This window comes from Argopecten irradians, unplaced genomic scaffold, assembly GCF_041381155.1.
Source record: "Argopecten irradians isolate NY unplaced genomic scaffold, Ai_NY scaffold_0166, whole genome shotgun sequence".
NCBI lineage: Eukaryota > Metazoa > Mollusca > Bivalvia > Pectinida > Pectinidae > Argopecten > Argopecten irradians.
The window spans coordinates 2,975-25,151 of record NW_027187633.1 but is presented as its reverse complement, the minus strand read 5'-3'; the positions used below and the strand labels follow the sequence as shown (position 1 = coordinate 25,151).

Genomic DNA, 22,177 nt, shown 5'->3' with positions numbered 1-22,177 from the left:
TTAAGACAAACTCTTGCAAACATGAGATGACCACAGTTATATATGAATTAATATTTAACCAGATTTTTCTGAAATTGTTCAAATAGTAGGGGTTACCGTGGCAATATTTTTCTGGTGAATTTGAATCTATTGCGGGGTGAAATACAGTCATATTATTTGTGAAATGAAAACATTTACATTATTTTGTTGGTAAGCTAAAAGCATTTTGTCTTCTTAAAATTGTGTTTTATATTCTAATACAAAGATAGTAACCAAAAGTGTGAAAAGCTGATAGTTTGTCATTGAGTTTGTGATTGTACTTTATGCAGGCAGAAGATTGTATTGATCGATTTGAATATGAACTTGCCCAGAAGTTCTGTCAGAGGGCCTTGGAGATGGAGCCTGATAGCATCCTGGCCCTGGAAACAACTGGATCCCCTTCTGTTAGTAGGTCGGAAATCAGGAGGCTGCCAAACAGGTAGATTTTTAACATCAGGTATAGGACTGAAGATAATTGTATACAGATGTTTAATTCCCATGGGCAGACAATTTCTGTACATTATATAACTATAGATGTAGATATTTTAAGTGTGGATTTGTTCACATAGTCAGCTTTCCAATTGTTAATGGTCTGCCAATTTTTGTGCTGTGTATCTATAATGAAAAAAAATCACTTGTAAAATTTGCACATGTTTATATGTTTACATGTGGATATATTTACATACATAGCAAAATAAGCAAACATTTTACACCATGAATGATACCACTTTTACAATATGTGATGATAAAATGCTTCCTGTTATATTTTCCACCTTAAACTCATTATCAATAAAATAAAATTGTATAATTTTCTATAATACCAGTTGCTCAAAAATAGAGGTATATTCAATGAGTTTCAAATGATGAATATCCTTTATCATGTGGAAAAGTTATTTCCCTTGGATAAGTGATCTAACCCTGCATTTCTTTCTCCTCTGTGAACAGTGTTTTGGCCGAGCTGTAGAGGTGTGTCCTGACCAAGGTCACTCCAAATACATGTACCTTGGCCAGTTGTTTGAAGGTGCTCAGGCTGTCCAGTGCTTCCAGAAGGGAATAGAATTAATGATGAAGGAATGTGAGGCTAAGCAGGCATCAGAGGTATGTACAATGTAACTTTGTTGTGAAAAACAGGAATGTTTGATAAAATAATGTTTTTCATGGTCAGATTTTTTTCTCATCACTAATACTATGTATGACAAAATAACAAATCAATTAAAAGTGAAGCTTTCTAACATCTTGTAAGTATTTCATGGTTGAAAGACGTATCAGCTAGCAGAGAGATAAAAATTTAAAAAACCCAATATCTATTGTTGGTAGACTCTATACTATATTTGGTTATTGCTAATCAAAACTACATGCATTATAAATGAATTCCACAGTAACATGATGTATGTTACCATGGAATTTATTTTTCCATATAATGCATTATAAACCCCTGGATTTGTAATGTTCCCTGGAGCCATTTCCTTTACTTCAATATAGTTTTGTTTTGACAGTTGGCAGCTGCCTGTGGGGGTGGGCCAAGTGACGGTGTTTCCTCTGAGGAGATCAGTAATGCCTACTTGTCACTGGCAGAGCTCTACATGACAGACTGTTGGTGAGGAAAGAGAACAAAAATCATCTTTTTATTTATTAGTGTTTTTCGTTAGTGATGGTTATTCCAGGATTTACATATTCTCCCCCTGGAATCCAGGATTTTGTTTTTTTATCGAATTCTTTTTTAAAAATGCAGAAGTGGTTGGATGTGGGTAAAGTAGCATTACCTAATTGATTGTGAGATGTTGTTTGTAATATCTAGATTTTTCATTACCTAATTGATTGTGAGATGTTGTTTGAATGTATGTTTATTTGATAAAAATTAATTATAAAAATTAATATATACTTTGGCAATTGTAGCATGGAGGAGGATGCAGACATTAAATGTGAACAGTATATAAACAAAGCTGTAGAAATAGACGGAGAGAATGCTGAGGCCTACCAGATGATGGCCAGTTTTCATCTCTCTAAAGAAAATGAAGAGGTAAACTTTGGTTGGGGTTTTTTTGTTTAATTTTTTAAGAATATGAGTTTTAGGATAAAATTATATCCTTATTTAGAATAAAGATGTGGTTAGTTTTATAGCTTCTCTATATTTCTAGAGAATGACAAGTTTTCAATTTGATATGCTATTGGATCAAATATTTCAGTTCTGGGCTGATTAAGCTCCCACTTTATAAAGATCTTCCATACCAAAAACAGTTGCTTGTGATAGCATTTCAGGTTTCAAGTTTAGAGGTCAAGGTCACTTTTAAAGGAAGACAATTTGTTTCCATGTGATAACCTAAGTGTCAGGAAGCACATCCACTTACCCATATATGGAATTCTTGTCTCAAGTGACATTGCTCAAATTGCAAAACAAGTAAACAGAAATTTTTTTATAATACAGGGGTATTTGCCCTTGTGGCGTGGTAGTTCAGTCAGTAGTTTTTTGTGAAAATAAAATCCTCACAAAATTGTATTACTCTCTTAAGTGTGTAACAGTGGAGCCCTGATCATATTGATGTTTTTTGTTGTAGATGGCCACTGAGATGATAAAGAAGAGTGTGTCACTATGGTTACCTAAGTATAAAGCTGCTGATAAAGGAGAAGTACCAGATGAAGAGTTCGACCCTCTTGAGGTAATCCTTTACATAGTGCTATATATAGAAGTAATCATATTGTACCCAGGTATACGCTGGTTTGTATGCTACTTCCTCTGGAATATTCATAATTTAGCTCCTGTAATGTTTAATTTTATAAATGATATAATAATAATTAGCTCACCTAGCCCAAAGGGCCAGTGAGCTTATGTCCTGGCGCGTCGTCCATTGTCTGTCCGTACACATTTCCTTTAAAATGCTAGTAGTCATGGAGTTCCGCATGGATTCTAACCAAATTTGGCCAGACACTTTCTTGGGGGAAGGGGAACAGAGTTTGTATAATTTTTGGCTTTGACCCACTTGGGGCAGCAGGTGTGGGGCCCAATAGGTGAAATAGAGGTAGATCATATAAATTGCTACTTGTACTAGAGTTCTGCATGGATTGAAACCAAATTTGGTCAGAAACATCCTTGGGTGAAGAGGAACAGAGTTTGTATAAATTTTGGCTCTGACCCCCCAGGGCCAGGAGGGGCAGGGCATAGTAGGGGAAATAGAGGTAAATCCTTTAAATCGCTACTTGTCATAGAGTTAAGCATGGATTCTAACCAAATTTGGCCAGAAACATCCTTGGGGAAGGGAAACAGAGTTTATATACATTATGGCTCTGACTCCCCAAGGGCAGGAGAGGCGGGACCCAATAGGGGAAATAGAGGTAAATCCTTTAAATCGCTACTATTCATAGAGTTCTTCATGGGTTCTAACCAAATTTCGCCAGAAACATCCTTGGGGGAAGGGAAACTGAGTTTGCATAATTTTTGGCTCTGACCCCCCTGGGGGCAGGAGGGGCGGGGCCCAATAGGGGAAATAGAGGTAAATCCTTTAAATTGCTACTAGCCATAGAGTTCTGCCTGGATTCTAACCAAATTTGACTAGAAACATCCATGGGAAAGGGGAACAGAATTTGTATAAATTTTGGCTTTGACCCCCTTGAGCAGAAAGAGTGGAACCAAATAGTGGAATTAGAGGTAAATATTCAAATGCCTTCAGAAAAGCAACAATGAACCTGATTTCAGAACATTACTAACCAGGTGAGTGATACAGGCCCTTTTGGCCTCTTGTTTTTAGATCATCTGACCCAAAGGGTCAGGATGACCTATAGTCGTCATGTTTCGTCTGTCGTCGTCCGCCGTGCGTTAACTTTTCATATTTTGAACTTCTTCTTAAGTTCTACCAGTGCGGTTTGGCTGAAACTTGCATGAAATGATCCTGACATTGTCCCGACAAAGTGTAGTTTTTAGCTCACCTGGCCCGAAGGGCCGGTGAGCTTATGTCATGGCGCGGCGTCCGTCGTCCGTCCGTCGTCCGTCCGTCAACATATCCTTTAAATCCCTACTAGTCATAGAGTTCTGCATGGATTGTAACCAAATTTGGCCACAAACATCCTTGGGGGAAGGGGAACAGAACTTGTATAAATTTTGGCTCTGCCCCGCCGGGGGCAGGAGGGGCGCGGCCCAATAGGGAAAATAAAGGTAAATTCTATAAAACGCTACTTGTCCTATAGAGTTCTGCATGGATTGTAACCAAATTTGGCCAGAAACATCCTTGAGGGAAGGGGAACAGAACTTGTATAAATTTTGGCTCTGACCCCCCGGGGGCAGGAGGGGCGGGGCCCAATAGGGAAAATAGAGGTAAATCCTATAAATCGCTACTTGTCCTAGAGTTCTGCATGGATTGTAACCAAATTTGGCCACAAACATCCTCGGGGGAAGGGGAACAGAACTTGTATAAATTTTGGCTCTGACCCCCCGGGGGCAGGAGGGGCGGGGCCCAATAGGGGAAATAGAGGTAAATCCTATAAATCGCTACTTGTCCTAGAGTTCTGCATGGATTGTAACCAAATTTGGCCCGGGGGGCAGGAGGGGCGGGGCCAAATAGGGAAATAAGAGGTAAATATTCAAATTCCTTCAGAAAAAAAACAATGAACCTGTATTCAGAACATGACTTGACATTACAAACCAGGTGAGCGATACAGGCCCTCTGGGCCTCTTGTTTTTAGGGTCGATTCGAAATCCAAGATGGCCGCCACAGCCGCCATCTTGAAAACACATTTTGAACTTCTTCTCAAGTTCTACAAGTGCAATTTGGCTGAAACTTGCATGAAATGATCCTGACATGGTACCGACAAAGTTTTGTTGTTTTTCAGGTCGTTCCGAAATCCAAGATGGCCGGCATAGCCGCGATCTTGAATACACATTTTGAACCTCTTCTCAAGTTCTACCGGTGCAAATTGGCTAAAACTTGCATGAAATAATACTGACAGGGTCCATACAAAGTGTTGTTATTTTTCGGGTCGATCCGAAATCCAAGATGGCTGCTATAGCCACCATCTTGAAAATACATTTTGAACTTCTTCTCAAGTTCCATTGATGCAAATTGGCTGAAACTTGCATGAAATGATACTTACAGGGTCCCGACAAAGTGTTCTTATTTTTCGGGTCGATCCAAAATCCAAGACGCCATCACAGCCGCCATCTTGAAAACACATTTTTCTCAAGTTCAACAAGTGCGATTTGGCTGAAACTTGCATGAAATGATCCTGACATGGTCCCGACAAAGTGTTGTTATTTTTCAGGTCGATCCCAAATCCAAGATGGCTGCCACAGGCGCCATCTTGAAAACACATTTTGAACTTCTTCTCAAGTTCTATCGGTGCGATTTTGGCTAAAACTTGCATGAAATGATCCTGACATGGTCCCAACAAAGTGTTGTTATTTTTCAGGTTGATCTGAAATCCAAGATGGCTACCACAGCGGCCATCTTGAAAACACATTTTGAACTTTTTCTCAAGTTCTATCGATTCGATTTGGATGAAACCTGCATGAAATGATCCTGACATGGTCCCGACAAAGTGTTGTTACGTCTGTGGTTGATCCGAGATCGAAGATGGCTACCATGACACGATATCTAATTAATTTCCTTTATTATTATTGCCAAGATAGTCAGATGACCGTTAAGGCCCTTGGGCCTCTTGTTATAAAACGCCTTAACTTTCAAATGCATTACTGTTTAGAACACCATTTTTCATTCGATGGATGGAGATGATTTTGAATATACACAAACTTTAACATATAAAAGATAATTACGGGTGTACCTGAGATCTTCCAATATTTATTACATCAGTGTTGTGATTTTATAGATGAGAATAATCAATTTTCAGTCATGTGTTCTAATTTCTTTGAAAATCGTTACTTACAGTTGACGCCATTAAGTTACGATACCAGGATAGCTGCGGCCAAAATTTTAACTGAAGTCAAACAGTATGAGGTAAGTTTACTGGAATAACAATAGCATGTAACAAAGAAATATACATTCTGGTTATATATCTGTGCTCTCTTTCAATTATTATTCAATAGGTAAATGGTAAGTTATTGCCGATATTTGATTATACTTTTTCATGTATTAATGCAATTTAATTGAAGTTAGTTTGCTGTAAATGGTCTTATATATGTTGTGTACTCTTATTATCCTTCCTTGTGATAAGGAAAAGAGTATTATTAAAATATTCAAATTCATATGATTAATTAGATGATCATGCAATAAAAGTTTATATGACTTGCAGAGAACTGAAGATAGATGTAGATATATAATTGAATGTCCATATGATTTGTAGACAGCTGTAGATGTAAATATATAATTGAATGTCCATACGATTTGTAGACAGCTGTAGATGTAGATGTATAATTGAATGTCCATATGATTTGTAGACGGCTGTAAATGTAGATATATAATTGAATGTCCATATGATTTGTAGACAGCTGTAAATGTAGATATATAATTGAATGTCCATATGATTTGTAGACAGCTGTAGATGTAGATGTATAATTGAATGTCCATATGATTTGTAGACGGCTGTAAATGTAGATATATAATTGAATGTCCATATGATTTGTAGACAGCTGTCGATGTAGATATATAATTGAATGTCCATATGATTTGTAGACGGCTGTCGATGTAGATATATAATTGAATGTCCATATGATTTGTAGACGGCTGTAGATGTAGATATATAATTGAATGTCCATATGATTTGTAGACGGCTGTAGATGTAGATATATAATTGAATGTCCATATGATTTGTAGACAGCTGTAGATGTAGATGTATAATTGAATGTCCATATGATTTGTAGACAGCTGTAGATGTAGATATATAATTGAATGTCCATATGATTTGTAGACGGCTGTAGATGTAGATGTATAATTGAATGTCCATATGATTTGTAGACAGCTGTAGATGTAGATATATAATTGAATGTCCATATGATTTTTAGACAGCTGTAGCTGTAGATATATAATTGAATGTCCATATGATTTGTAGACAGCTGTAGATGTAGATGTATAATTGAATGTCCATATGATTTGTAGACAGCTGTAGATGTAGATGTATAATTGAATGTCCATATGATTTGTAGACGGCTGTCGATGTAGATATATAATTGAATGTCCATATGATTTGTAGACAGCTGTAGATGTAGATATATAATTGAATGTCCATATGATTTGTAGACGGCTGTAAATGTAGATATATAATTGAATGTCCATATGATTTGTAGACAGCTGTAGATGTAGATATATAATTGAATGTCCATACGATTTGTAGACGGCTGTAAATGTAGATATATAATTGAATGTCCATACGATTTGTAGACAGCTGTAGATGTAGATATATAATTGAATGTCCATATGATTTGTAGACAGCTGAAGATGTAGATATATAATTGAATGTCCATATGATTTGTAGACAGCTGTAGATGTAGATATATAATTGAATGTCCATATGATTTGTAGACGGCTGTAAATGTAGATATATAATTGAATGTCCATATGATTTGTAGACGGCTGTAGATGTAGATATATAATTGAATGTCCATATGATTTGTAGACGGCTGTCGATGTAGATATATAATTGAATGTCCATATGATTTGTAGACAGCTGTAGATGTAGATATATAATTGAATGTCCATATGATTTGTAGACGGCTGTAAATGTAGATATATAATTGAATGTCCATATGATTTGTAGACAGCTGTAGATGTAGATATATAATTGAATGTCCATACGATTTGTAGACGGCTGTAAATGTAGATATATAATTGAATGTCCATACGATTTGTAGACAGCTGTAGATGTAGATATATAATTGAATGTCCATATGATTTGTAGACAGCTGAAGATGTAGATATATAATTGAATGTCCATATGATTTGTAGACAGCTGTAGATGTAGATATATAATTGAATGTCCATATGATTTGTAGATGGCTGTAGATGTAGATATATAATTGAATGTCCATATGATTTGTAGACGGCTGTCGATGTAGATATATAATTGAATGTCCATATGATTTGTAGACGGCTGTAGCTGTAGATGTAGAATTGAATGTCCATATGATTTGTAGACAGCTGTAGATGTAGATGTATAATTGAATGTCCATATGATTTGTAGACAGCTGTAGATGTAGATATATAATTGAATGTCCATATGATTTGTAGATGGCTGTAGATGTAGATATATAATTGAATGTCCATATGATTTGTAGACGGCTGTAGATGTAGATATATAATTGAATGTCCATATGATTTGTAGACAGCTGTAGATGTAGATGTATAATTGAATGTCCATATGATTTGTAGACAGCTGTAGATGTAGATATATAATTGAATGTCCATATGATTTGTAGACAGCTGTAGATGTAGATATATAATTGAATGTCCATATGATTTGTAGACGGCTGTCAGTGTAGATATATAATTGAATGTCCATATGATTTGTAGACAGCTGTAGATGTAGATATATAATTGAATGTCCATATGATTTGTAGACAGCTGTTGATGTAGATATATAATTGAATGTCCATATGATTTGTAGACGGCTGTAGCTGTAGATATATAATTGAATGTCCATACGATTTGTAGACGGCTGTAGATGTAGATATATAATTGAATGTCCATATGATTTGTAGACAGCTGTAGATGTAGATATATAATTGAATGTCCATATGATTTGTAGACAGCTGTAGATGTAGATGTATAATTGAATGTCCATATGATTTGTAGACAGCTGTAGATGTAGATATATAATTGAATGTCCATATGATTTGTAGACAGCTGTAGATGTAGATATATAATTGAATGTCCATATGATTTGTAGACAGCTGAAGATGTAGATGTCCATATGATTTGTAGACGGCTGTAGATGTAGATATATAATTGAATGTCCATATGATTTGTAGACAGCTGTAGATGTAGATGTATAATTGAATGTCCATATGATTTGTAGACGGCTGTCGATGTAGATATATAATTGAATGTCCATATGATTTGTAGACGGCTGTCGATGTAGATATATAATTGAATGTCCATATGATTTGTAGACAGCTGTAGATGTAGATGTATAATTGAATGTCCATATGATTTGTAGACAGCTGTAGATGTAGATGTATAATTGAATGTCCATATGATTTGTAGACAGCTGTAGATGTAGATATATAATTGAATGTCCATATGATTTGTAGATGGCTGTAGATGTAGATATATAATTGAATGTCCATATGATTTGTAGACGGCTGTAGATGTAGATATATAATTGAATGTCCATATGATTTGTAGACGGCTGTAGATGTACTAGAAGGGTTGTTGGATGAGAATGATGAAGTCCCACAAGTCTGGTATATGATGGTTTGGTTGGGCCAATTACCTACAGGGTCCAGACTACAAGGAAAATGCTGGATATTACTTACATCAAACAAAACAGGTGAGTTTTATCATTATTTTTCATTTTCAGTGATTTCTCTAGATTACTTGTGATTACTCTAGATTACCTGTGATTACTCTAGATTGCCTGTGATTACTCTAGATTACCTGTGATTACTCTAGATTACCTGTGATAATATGTAATTACCTTTGATTACATGTGTGATTGTGTCATTTACAGGTATATGAGAAGATAAAATGTGATGATCCAGAACTTCTAAAACATGTGGACGAACTGGTGGAGGAGATAGGCCCAGGTGAGTAGTTCAATATTTACTATAAGTGCATTTTCAGAAAACAAATGGAGCAAATCTTTACAACTTATTTGGAAATAGAAGAAGCAAAAAAGTGTTTCTCTTTGAATAATTTCTATGGATGGTTTTATCCTGAACAGAACCGGAAGTGTTGGGGTGGGATAAATTCTCCATTTCAATACAAAAAACTAAATGTAACTTTGGATTTTCGTACTCAATGGCACTTTCTCTGTGATTCATTTTCGTGATTTCTTATAACACCTAAAGTATCCTATTGCTGATTGGGTTATCTCCCTGTATTGTAGGTGAGGAGGAGGACGAGGAGGAAGTGGACGGGGATGTAAATGAACTAGACAGTGATAGTGACAATGATGTAGATACGAACGGAGAAGCTATGGAGCACTGATGTCTTTCAGAATCAATAAATACTAACTGTGTTCAGAGATATTTCCCTTTGCTTCATTGTGTTTACTGAAGAAGCTTGACCTAGCAACAGAAGTTGATATTTGTGTTTTTAGGTCATCTGACCCGAAGGGTCAGGATGACCTATAGTCATCATGTTTCGTCCGTCGTCGTCCGCCGTCCGCCGTCCGCCGTGCGCCGTCCGCCGTGCGTTAACTTTTCACATTTTGAACTTCTTCTCAAGTTCTACTGGTGCGATTTGGCTGAAACTTGCATGAAATGATCCTGACATGGTCCCGACAAAGTGTTGTTATATTTCGGGTCGATCCGAAATCCAAGATGGCCGCCACAGCCGCCATCTTGAAAACACATTTTGAACTTCTTCTCAAGTTCTACCGGTGCGATTTGGCTGAAACTTGCATGAAATGATCCTGACATGGTCCCGACAAAGTGTTGTTATTTTTCGGGTCGATCCGAAATCCAAGATGGCCGCCAAAGCCGCCATCTTGAAAACACATTTTGAACTTCTTCTCAAGTTCTACTGGTGCGATTTGGCTGAAACTTGCATGAAATGATCCTGACATGGTCCCGACAAAGTGTTGTTATATTTCGGGTCAATCCGAAATCCAAGATGGCCGCCACAGCCGCCATCTTGAAAACACATTTTGAACTTCTTCTCAAGTTCTACCGGTGCGATTTGGCTGAAACTTGCATGAAATGATCCTGACACGGTCCCGACAAAGTGTTGTTATTTTTCGGGTCAATCCGAAATCCAAGATGGCCGCCACAGCCGCCATCTTGAAAATACATTTTGAACTTCTTCTCAAGTTCTACCGGTGCGATTTGGCTGAAACTTGCATGAAATGATCCTGACATGGTCCCGACAAAGTGTTGTTATTTTTCGGGTCGATCCGAAATCCAAGATGGCCGCCACAGCCGCCATCTTGAAAACACATTTTGAACTTCTTCTCAAGTTCTACCACTGCGATTTGGCTGAAACTTGCATGAAATGATCCTGACAGGGTCCTGACAAAGTGTTGTTATTTTTTGGGTCGATCCGAAATCCAAGATGGCCGCCACAGCCGCCATCTAGAAAATACATTTTGAACTTCTTCTCAAGTTCTACCGGTGCGATTTGGCTGAAACTTGCATGAAATGATCCTGACATGGTCCCGACAAAGTGTTGTTATTTTTCGGGTCGATCCGAAATCCAAGATGGCCGCCACCGCCGCCATCTTGAAAACACATTTTGAAATTCTTCTCAAGTTCTACCGGTGCGATTAGGCTGAAACTTGCATGAAATGATCCTGACATGGTCCTGACAAAGTGTTGTTATATTTCGGGTCGATCCGAAATCCAACATGGCCGCCAAAGCCGCCATCTTGAAAACACATTTTGAACTTCTTCGCAAGTTCTACTGGTGCGATTTGGCTGAAACTTGCATGAAATGATCCTGACATGGTCCCGACAAAGTGTTGTTATATTTCGGGTCGATCCGAAATCCAAGATGGCCGCCACAGCCGCCATCTTGAAAACACATTTTGAACTTCTTCTCAAGTTCTACCGGTGCGATTTGGCTGAAACTTGCACGAGATGATCCTGACATGGTCCCGACAATGTGTTGTTACATCTCTGGTTGATCCCAAATCGAAGATGGCTACCATGACACTATATCTAATTAATTTCCTATATGTTAAGGCCTCTTGTTTGAAATTAAATTTGTTGAAAGAAATTGAAAAATGATCCTGACATGGTCCTGACAAAGTGACACCATATAAAATTAATTTTACTATTGCCAAGGTAGTCAGATGACCGTTAAGGCCCTTTGGGCCTCTTGTTAGGTCATCTGACCCGAAGGGTCAGGATGACCTATTGTCATCATGCACCGTCCATCGTCGTGCGCCGTCCGCTGTCCGCCGTGCGTAAACTTTTCATTCGAACGTCTTCTTCTCAATAACCGAAAGGCCAAGGGTACTGATATTTGGCCTCTAGCATGCTGGGACAAAGGGCTACCAAGTTTGTTCAAATGAATGACCTTGACCTTCATTCAAGGTCACAGGGGTCAAAAAGGCTAAAATCTTTAAAATTTGAATAACAAATTGGTGCAATTTGATGTGCAATAGGGGTTTGAATTTTCCAAGATATCCAAGATGACTACCATGGCTCAAAGAGTTGAAAATTTAAAATCATCTGATTACAATGAAAGTTGGTAAACAGATTTTTGGGGACACTGAATATCATAGGTCATAGTTTTGAAGAGGTCTCGAAATCCAAAATGGCTTCAGTGGTCCCTAAATTGATAAAATCGTCAGATTTCAGTGTAAATTAGTATACATGGGACACTGACTACATTGGTTATAGTTTTGTAGTGATTTGGAGATAAAAAATGGTAGCAGTGACCTCTAGATAAAGGGGTCAAAATAAAAAAAAAATGACTGATTTCACTGAAAATTGACATACGAAAGTTGGGTTCACGAATTCATTTACTGCAGGTAAGGGTCAACTTAGTGAAGGCAAGGCCGATTGTGACACATATTAGTTTTCTAGTTGATTAAATTACATGTAATTTGAATTGCTGCACTGCATCTTGCCATGGTGGTTATCTATTGATTAAGGATTTTCCAGAAATATGCTCTTTCTTGTGGAGGCAGCACACAGTAAGAGAAAACAAGTTTATGCCCAGACCAGGCGCTGTGCATCCTTCAATGTATTTTGGTCTGTAACTACAAGAGTAAGTGATGATGTTGTACAGAGCATTGTCCATCCATTGGTCATCGTGCATTTTATTTTATATTCAAATAAACACGAATCGGCAGTACAACAACCGTGGAGATAAGAGTAGATAGAACCTAGTTCCAGATTGTAGAAATAAATGACCAATCGATCGCTTTATGAATTTATCATTTATGTTGATATTTGCCAAAATCATTTACCTTTCCTAATAATACCAAGGGTCATGTATCTCGATTATAAGCCCAAGGCTTGTTAAGGTGAAGGATAATAAAGGGTGAATAAGGTGATAGATCCAACACACATTAAAAGTCTCTCGTAGCATTGCTGGTAAAATATTAAATGCAAAAAAGTCTCACAAAAAGTTTTTTTTCTTTTAAAATTCATCATGCTTGTTCCAATCTTTGTTTTTGAATCATTCATTGTGGTTAGTCGACTATTCGACCTCAAGGCTTTAATTGTGGTTGGTCCACTATTCGACCTCAAGGCTTTAATTGTGGTTGGTCCACTATTCGACCTCGAGGCTTTCATTGTGGTTGGTCCACTATTCGACCTCAAGGCTTTAATTGTGGTTGGTCCACTATTCGACCTCGAGGCTTTCATTGAGGTTGGTCCACTATTCGACCTCGAGGCTTTAATTATGGTTGGTCCACTATTCGACCTCAAGGCTTTAATTGTGGTTGGTCCACTATTCGACCTCGAGGCTTTCATTGTGGTTGGTCCACTATTCGACATCAAGGCTTTAATTGAGGTTGGTCCACTATTCGACCTCGAGGCTTTAATTGTGGTTGGTCCACTATTCGACCTCAAGGCTTTAATTGTGGTTGGTCCACTATTCGACCTCAAGGCTTTAATTGTGGTTGGTCCACTATTCGACCTCGAGGCTTTCATTGTGGTTGGTCCACTATTCGACCTCGAGGCTTTAATTGTGGTTGGTCCACTATTCGACCTCAATGCTTTAATTGTTGTTGGTCCACTATTCGACATCGAGGCTTTCATTCTGGTTGGTCCACTATTCGACCTCGTGGCATTAATTGTGGTTGGTCCACTATTCGACCTCGAGGCTTTCATTGTGGTTGGTCCACTATTCGACCTCGATGCTTTCATTGTGATTTGTCCACTATTCGACCTCGAGGCTTTCATTGTGGTTGGTCCACTATTCGACCTCAAAGCTTTGATTGTGGTTGGTCCACTATTCGACCTCGAGGCTTTCATTGTGATTTGTCCACTATTCGACCTCGAGGCTTTCATTGTGATTTGTCCACTATTCGACCTCGAGGCTTTAATTGTGGTTGGTCCACTATTCGACCTCGAGGCTTTCATTGTGGTTGGTCCACTATTCGACCTCGAGGCTTTCATTGTGGTTGGTCCACTATTCGACCTCGAGGCTTTCATTGTGATTTGTCCACTATTCGACCTCGAGGCTTTCATTGTGGTTGGTCCACTATTCGACCTCGAGGCTTTCATTGTGGTTGATCCACTATTCAACCTCAAGGCTTTAATTGTGGTTGGTCCACTATTCGACCTCGAGGCTTTCATTGTGGTTGGTCCACTATTCGACCTCGAGGCTTACATTGAGGTTGGTCCATTATTCGACCTCGAGGCTTTCATTATAGTTGGTCCACTATTCGACCTCGAGGCTTTCATTGTGGTTGGTCCACTATTCGACCTCGAGGCTTTAATTGTGGTTGGTCCACTATTCGACCTCAATGCTTTAATTGTGGTTGGTCCACTATTCGACCTTAAGGCTTTAATTGTGGTTGGTCCACTATTCGACCTCGAGGCTTTAATTGTGGTTGGTCCACTATTCGACCTCAATGCTTTAATTGTGGTTGGTCCACTATTCGACCTTAAGGCTTTAATTGTGGTTGGTCCACTATTCGACCTCGAGGCTTTAATTGTGGTTGGTCCACTATTCGACCTCAAGGCTTTAATTGTGGTTGGTCCACTATTCGACCTCGAGGCATTAATTGTGGTTGGTCCACTATTCGACCTCGAGGCTTTCATTGAGGTTGGTCCACTATTCGACCTCGAGGCATTAATTGTGGTTGGTCCACTATTCGACCTCGAGGCATTAATTGTGGTTGGTCCACTATTCGACCTCAAGGCTTTCATTGTGGTTTGTCCACTATTCGACCTCGAGGCTTTCACTGAGGTTGGTCCACTATTCGACCTCAAGGCTTTCATTGTGGTTGGTCCACTATTTGACCTCAAGGCTTTAATTGTGGTTGGTCCACTATTCGACCTCAAGGCTTTAATTGCGGTTTGTCCACTATTCGACCTCTAGGCTTTCATTGTGGTTGGTACACTATTCGACCTCGAGGCTTTCATTGTGGTTGGTCCACTATTCGACCTCGAGGCATTAATTGTTGTTGGTCCACTATTCGACCTCGAGGCTTTCATTGTGGTTGGTCCACTATTCGACCTCGAGGCTTTAATTGTGGTTGGTCCACTATTCGACCTCGAGGCTTTCATTGTGGTTGGTCCACTATTCGACCTCGAGGCTTTCATTGTGGTTGGTCCACTATTTGACATCGAGGCTTTTATTGTGGTTGGTCCACTATTCGACCTCAAGGCTTTGATTGTGGTTGGTCCACTATTCGACCTCGAGGCTTTCATTGTGGTTGGTCCACTATTCTACCTCGAGGCATTAATTGTGGTTGGTCCACTATTCGACCCCAAGGCTTTAATTGTGGTTGGTCTACTATTCGACCTCGAGGCATTAATTGTGGTTGGTCCACTATTCAACCTCAAGGCTTTAATTGAGGTTGGTCCACTATTCAACCTCAAGGCTTTAATTGTGGTTGCTCTACTATTTGACCTCGAGGCATTAATTGTGGTTGGTCCACTATTCAACCTCAAGGCTTTAATTGAGGTTGGTCCACTATTCAACCTCAAGGCTTTAATTGTGGTTGGTCCACTTTTCGACCTCGAGGCATTAATTGTGGTTGGTCCACTATTCGACCTCGAGGCTTTCATTGTGGTTGGTCCACTATTCGACCTCGAGGCTTTCATTGAGGTTGGTCCACTATTCGACCTCGAGGCTTTCATTGTTTTGGTCCACTATTCGACCTTAAGGCTTTCATTGTGGTTGGTCCACTATTCGACATCAAGGCTTTCATTGAGGTTGGTCCACTATTTGCCTTGCTACGTTCATTTTCAATTTTTCAAAATATTTCATTAAATCAAAAGATTCAATTACTATACTTGATGATTCTCAAAACCATTATAACTAGTTATAACTATGCAATAACATGGGTAAAATCCTTCTTCCTAACATCTCCCTTCCCACCGCCTCAAATTTGACTAGAAGTCAAGTTTTTCTCCCCTGTAAGGAAGACACTGGGTTCTGTCACATAGACAGACCATCGTTATCAGTATAATGTCACCAGGTGTGGTGTGCTGTGTGGTGTCTGGCGGCGGGCTTCAGTCAGATATCACTATACTATGGCAAATATCTCCACTATTTTAAAGACAAAATATGTAGGATTCATAGCACGAACATGCTGAAGTCTCTCGTGTACACACTTAATACGTGTGTACGCAACGCACCGCATACACGACACTGACTGTTAATAGTACGCGCATACACGACACTGGCTGTTAATTGAACGCGCATATACGACACTGGCTGTTAATAGAACGCGCATACACGACACTGACTGTTAATAGAACGCGCATACACGACACTGACTGTTAATAGAACGCGCATATACGACGCTGGCTGTTAATAGAACGCGCATACACGACCCTGACTGTTAATAGAACGCGCATACACGACACTGGCTGTTAATTGAACGCGCATATACGACACTGGCTGTTAATAGAACGCGCATACACGACACTGACTGTTAATTGAACGCGCATACACGACACTGACTATTAATAGAACGCGCATACACGACACTGACTGTTAATAGAACGCACATACACGACACTGGCTGTTAATTGAACGCGCATATACGACACTGACTTTTAATAGAACGCGCATACACGACACTGACTGTTAATTGAACGCGCATACACGACACTGACTATTAATAGAACGCGCATACACGACACTGACTGTTAATAGAACGCACATACACGACACTGACTGTTAATAGAACACGCATACACGACACTGACTGTTAATAGAACGCGCATACATGACACTGGGTGTTAATATAAACGCGCATACACGACACTGGCTGTTAAAAGAAAACGCATACACGACACTGACTGTTAATAGAACGCGCATATACGACACTGGTGTTAATATAACGCGCATACACGACACTGGCTGTTAAAAGAAAACGCATACACGACACTGATTGTTAATAGAACGCGTGTACACGACACTGGCTGTTAAAAGAAAACGCATACACGACACTGACTGTTAATAGAACGCGTACACATGGCACTGGGTGTTAATATAACGCGCATACACGACACTGGCTGTTAAAAGAAAACGCATACACGACACTGACTGTTAAAAAGAAAACGCATACACGACACTGACTGTTAATAGAACGCGTACACATGACACTGGGTGTTAATATAACGCGCATACACGACACTGGCTGTTAAAAGAAAACGCATACACGACACTGACTGTTAAAAGAAAACGCATACACGACACTGACTGTTAATAGAACGCGCATATACGACACTGGGTGTTAATATAACGCGCATACACGACACTGGCTGTTAAAAGAAAACGCATACACGACACTGACTGTTAATAGAACGCGTACACATGACACTGGGTGTTAATATAACGCGCATACACGACACTGGCTGTTAAAAGAAAAAACGCATACACGACACTGACTGTTAAAAGAAAACGCATACACGACACTGACTGTTAATAGAACGCGCATATACGACACTGGGTGTTAATATAACGCGCATACACGACACTGGCTGTTAAAAGAAAACGCATACACGACACTGACTGTTAATAGAACGCGTACACATGACACTGGGTGTTAATATAACGCGCATACACGACACTGGCTGTTAAAAGAAAACGCATACACGACACTGACTGTTAATAGAACGCGCATACACGACACTGGCTGTTAATTGAAACGCGCATATACGACACTGGCTGTTAAAAGAACGCGTATAGACGACACTGACTGTTAATAGAACGCCCATACACGACACTGACTGTTAATTGAACGCGCATACACGACACTGACTGTTAATAGAACGCGTATACACGACACTGACTGTTAATAGAACGCGCATACACGACACTGGCTGTTTAATTGAACGCGCATATACGACACTGGCTGTTAATTGAACGCGCATATACGACACTGGCTGTTAATAGAACGCGCATACACGACACTGACTGTTAATAGAACGCGCATACACGACACTGACTGTTAAAAGAACGCGCATACACGACACTGACTGTTAATAGAACGCGCATACACGACACTGACTGTTAATAGAACGCGCATACACGACACTGACCGTTAATAGAACGCGCATACACGGCACTGGCTGTTAAAAGAAAACGCATACACGACACTGACTGTTAATAGAATGCGCATACACGACACTGACTGTTAATAGAACGCGCATACACGACACTGACTGTTAATAGAACGCGCATACACGACACTGACTGTTAATAGAACGCGCATACACGACACTTGGTGTTTAATAGAACGCGCATACACGACACTGACTGTTAATAGAACGCGCATACACGACACTGACTGTTAATAGAACGCGCATACACGACACTGACTGTTAATAGAACGCGCATATACGACGCTGGCTGTTAATAGAACGCGCATACACGACCCTGACTGTTAATAGAACGCGCATACACGACACTGGATGTTAATTGAACGCGCATATACAGAAACTGGCTGTTAATAGAACGCGCATACACGACACTGACTGTTAATTGAACGCGCATACACGACACTGACTATTAATAGAACGCGCATACACGACACTGACTGTTAATAGAACGCACATACACGACACTGGCTGTTAATTGAACGCGCATATACGACACTGACTTTTAATAGAACGCGCATACACGACACTGACTGTTAATTGAACGCGCATACACGACACTGACTATTAATAGAACGCGCATACACGACACTGACTGTTAATAGAACGCACATACACGACACTGACTGTTAATAGAACACGCATACACGACACTGACTGTTAATAGAACGCGCATACATGACACTGGGTGTTAATATAACGCGCATACACGACACTGGCTGTTAAAAGAAAACGCATACACGACACTGACTGTTAATAGAACGCGCATATACGACACTGGGTGTTAATATAACGCGCATACACGACACTGGCTGTTAAAAGAAAACGCATACACGACACTGATTGTTAATAGAACGCGTGTACACGGACACTGGCTGTTAAAAGAAAACGCATACACGACACTGACTGTTAATAGAACGCGTACACATGGCACTGGGTGTTAATATAACGCGCATACACGACACTGGCTGTTAAAAGAAAACGCATACACGACACTGACTGTTAAAAGAAAACGCATACACGACACTGACTGTTAATAGAACGCGTACACATGACACTGGGTGTTAATATAACGCGCATACACGACACTGGCTGTTAAAAGAAAACGCATACACGACACTGACTGTTAAAAGAAAACGCATACACGACACTGACTGTTAATAGAACGCGCATATACGACACTGGGTGTTAATATAACGCGCATACACGACACTGGCTGTTAAAAGAAAAACGCATACACGACACTGACTGTTAATAGAACGCGTACACATGACACTGGGTGTTAATATAACGCGCATACACGACACTGGCTGTTAAAAGAAAACGCATACACGACACTGACTGTTAAAAGAAAACGCATACACGACACTGACTGTTAATAGAACGCGCATATACGACACTGGGTGTTAATATAACGCGCATACACGACACTGGCTGTTAAAAGAAAACGGCATACACGACACTGACCTGTAATAGAACGCGTACACATGACACTGGGTGTTAATATAACGCGCATACACGACACTGGCTGTTAAAAGAAAACGCATACACGACACTGACTGTTAATAGAACGCGCATACACGACACTGGCTGTTAATTGAACGCGCATATACGACACTGGCTGTTAAAAGAACGCGTATAGGACGACACTGACTGTTAATAGAACGCCCATACACGACACTGACTGTTAATTGAACGCGCATACACGACACTGACTGTTAATAGAACGCGTATACACGACACTGACTGTTAATAGAACGCGCATACACGACACTGGCCTGTTAATTGAACGCGCATATACGACACTGGCTGTTAATTGAACGCGCATATACGACACTGGCTGTTAATAGAACGCGCATACACGACACTGACTGTTAATAGAACGCGCATACACGACACTGACTGTTAAAAGAACGCGCATACACGACACTGACTGTTAATAGAACGCGCATACACGACACTGACTGTTAATAGAACGCGCATACACGACACTGACCGTTAATAGAACGCGCATACACGGCACTGGCTGTTAAAAGAAAACGCATACACGACACTGACTGTTAATAGAATGCGCATACACGACACTGACTGTTAATAGAACGCGCATACACGACACTGACTGTTAATAGAACGCGCATACACGACACTGACTGTTAATAGAACGCGCATACACGACACTTGGTGTTAATAGAACGCGCATACACGACACTGACTGTTAATAGAAACGCGCATACACGACACTGACTGTTAATAGAACGCGCATACATGACACTGACTGTTAATAGAACGCGCATACACGACACTGACTGTTAATAGAACACGCATACACAACACTGACTGTTAATAGAACGCGCATACGGGAGGCTGAAGTTGGTTCCGAGTTCCGAGTTCCGAGTTCCGTTTAAGCTAAACGGAACTCGGAACCAGTTCCGAGTTCCGTTTTAAGTAAAACGGAACTCGGAACCAGTTCCGAGTTCCGTTTAAGGAAATTTTCTATCATTTTAGATAGAATCATTCAATATGCCTAAAACATATGAATAATGTTGCTTGTTGTCATTTTTCATGGGTTACTAGTGGTAAATCCACTTTAAATTTAGTTTTCGATCGACTTCCATTTCCCAGTTCCGTTTAAGTAAAACGGAACTCGGAACCAGTTCCGAGTTCTGTTTACGGAAATTTTCTATCATTTTAGATAAAATCATTCAATATTCTTAAGATATATGAATAATGTTGCCTGTTGTCATTTTTCATGGGTTACTTGTGGTAAATCCCCTTTAATTTAGTTTTCGATCGACTTCCATTTCCCAGTTCCGTTTAAGTAAAACGGAACTCGGAACCAGTTCCGAGTTCCGTTTAAGGAAATTTTCTATCATTTTAGATAAAATCATTCAATATGCCTAAGATATATGAATAATATTGCCTGTTGTCATTTTTCATGGGTTACTTGTGGTAAATCCACTTTAATTTAGTTTTCGATCGACTTCCATTTCCCAGTTCCGTTTAAGTAAAACGGAACTCGGAACCAGTTCCGAGTTCCGTTTAAGGAAATTTTCTATCATTTTAAATAAAAGATATCAATGTGCTTTGCACATATTAGAAATGTTGCTTGATGACTTTTCTAATGGATAAGTATTGGTAAATCCACTTTAATATAGATTTCGATCAACTCCCAGTGCCGAGTTCCGTTTAAGTAAAACGGAACTCGGAACCAGTTTCCGAGTTCCGTTTAAGGAAATTTTTCTATCATTTTAGATAAAATCATTCAATATGCCTAAAACATATGAATAATGTTGCTTGTTGTCATTTTTCATGGGTTACTAGTGGTAAATCCACTTTAATTTAGTTTTCGATCGACTTCCATTTCCCAGTTCCGTTTAAGTAAAAACGGAACTCGGAACCAGTTCCGAGTTCCGTTTAAGGAAATTTTCTATCATTTTAGATAAAATCATTCAATATGCCTAAGATATATGAATAATGTTGCCTGTTGTCATTTTTCATGGGTTACTTGTGGTAAATCCACTTTAATTTAGTTTTCGATCGACTTCCATTTCCCAGTTCCGTTTAAGTAAAACGGAACTCGGAACCAGTTCCGAGTTCCGTTTAAGGAAATTTTCTATCATTTTAAATAAAAGATATCAATGTGCTTAGTACATATTAGAAATGTTGCCTGATGACTTTTCTAAGGGATAAGTATTGGTAAATCCACTTTAATATAGATTCGATCAACTCCCAGTGCCGAGTTCCGTTTAAGTAAAACGGAACTCGGAACCAGTTCCGAGTTCCGTTTAAGGAAATTTTCTATCATTTTAGATAAAATCATTC

General features: G+C 39.5%; 1 protein-coding gene and 1 pseudogene across 1 annotated transcript; both read left to right on the top strand.

Moving 5' to 3' along the window:
- The first annotated feature begins 287 nt into the window (after window positions 1-287).
- On the top strand, window positions 288-10,147 carry LOC138311967 (uncharacterized; annotated as a pseudogene).
- A 3,073-nt stretch (window positions 10,148-13,220) lies between these two features.
- LOC138311969 (uncharacterized) lies at window positions 13,221-15,851 on the top strand (the record flags this gene model as incomplete). The annotated part of the gene is made up of 2 exons (XM_069253083.1): window positions 13,221-15,023; window positions 15,120-15,851. Coding segments are annotated over exons 1-2 (2,535 nt in total), but the record flags the coding sequence as incomplete, so codon positions are not given.
- Window positions 15,852-22,177: the final 6,326 nt, after the last annotated feature.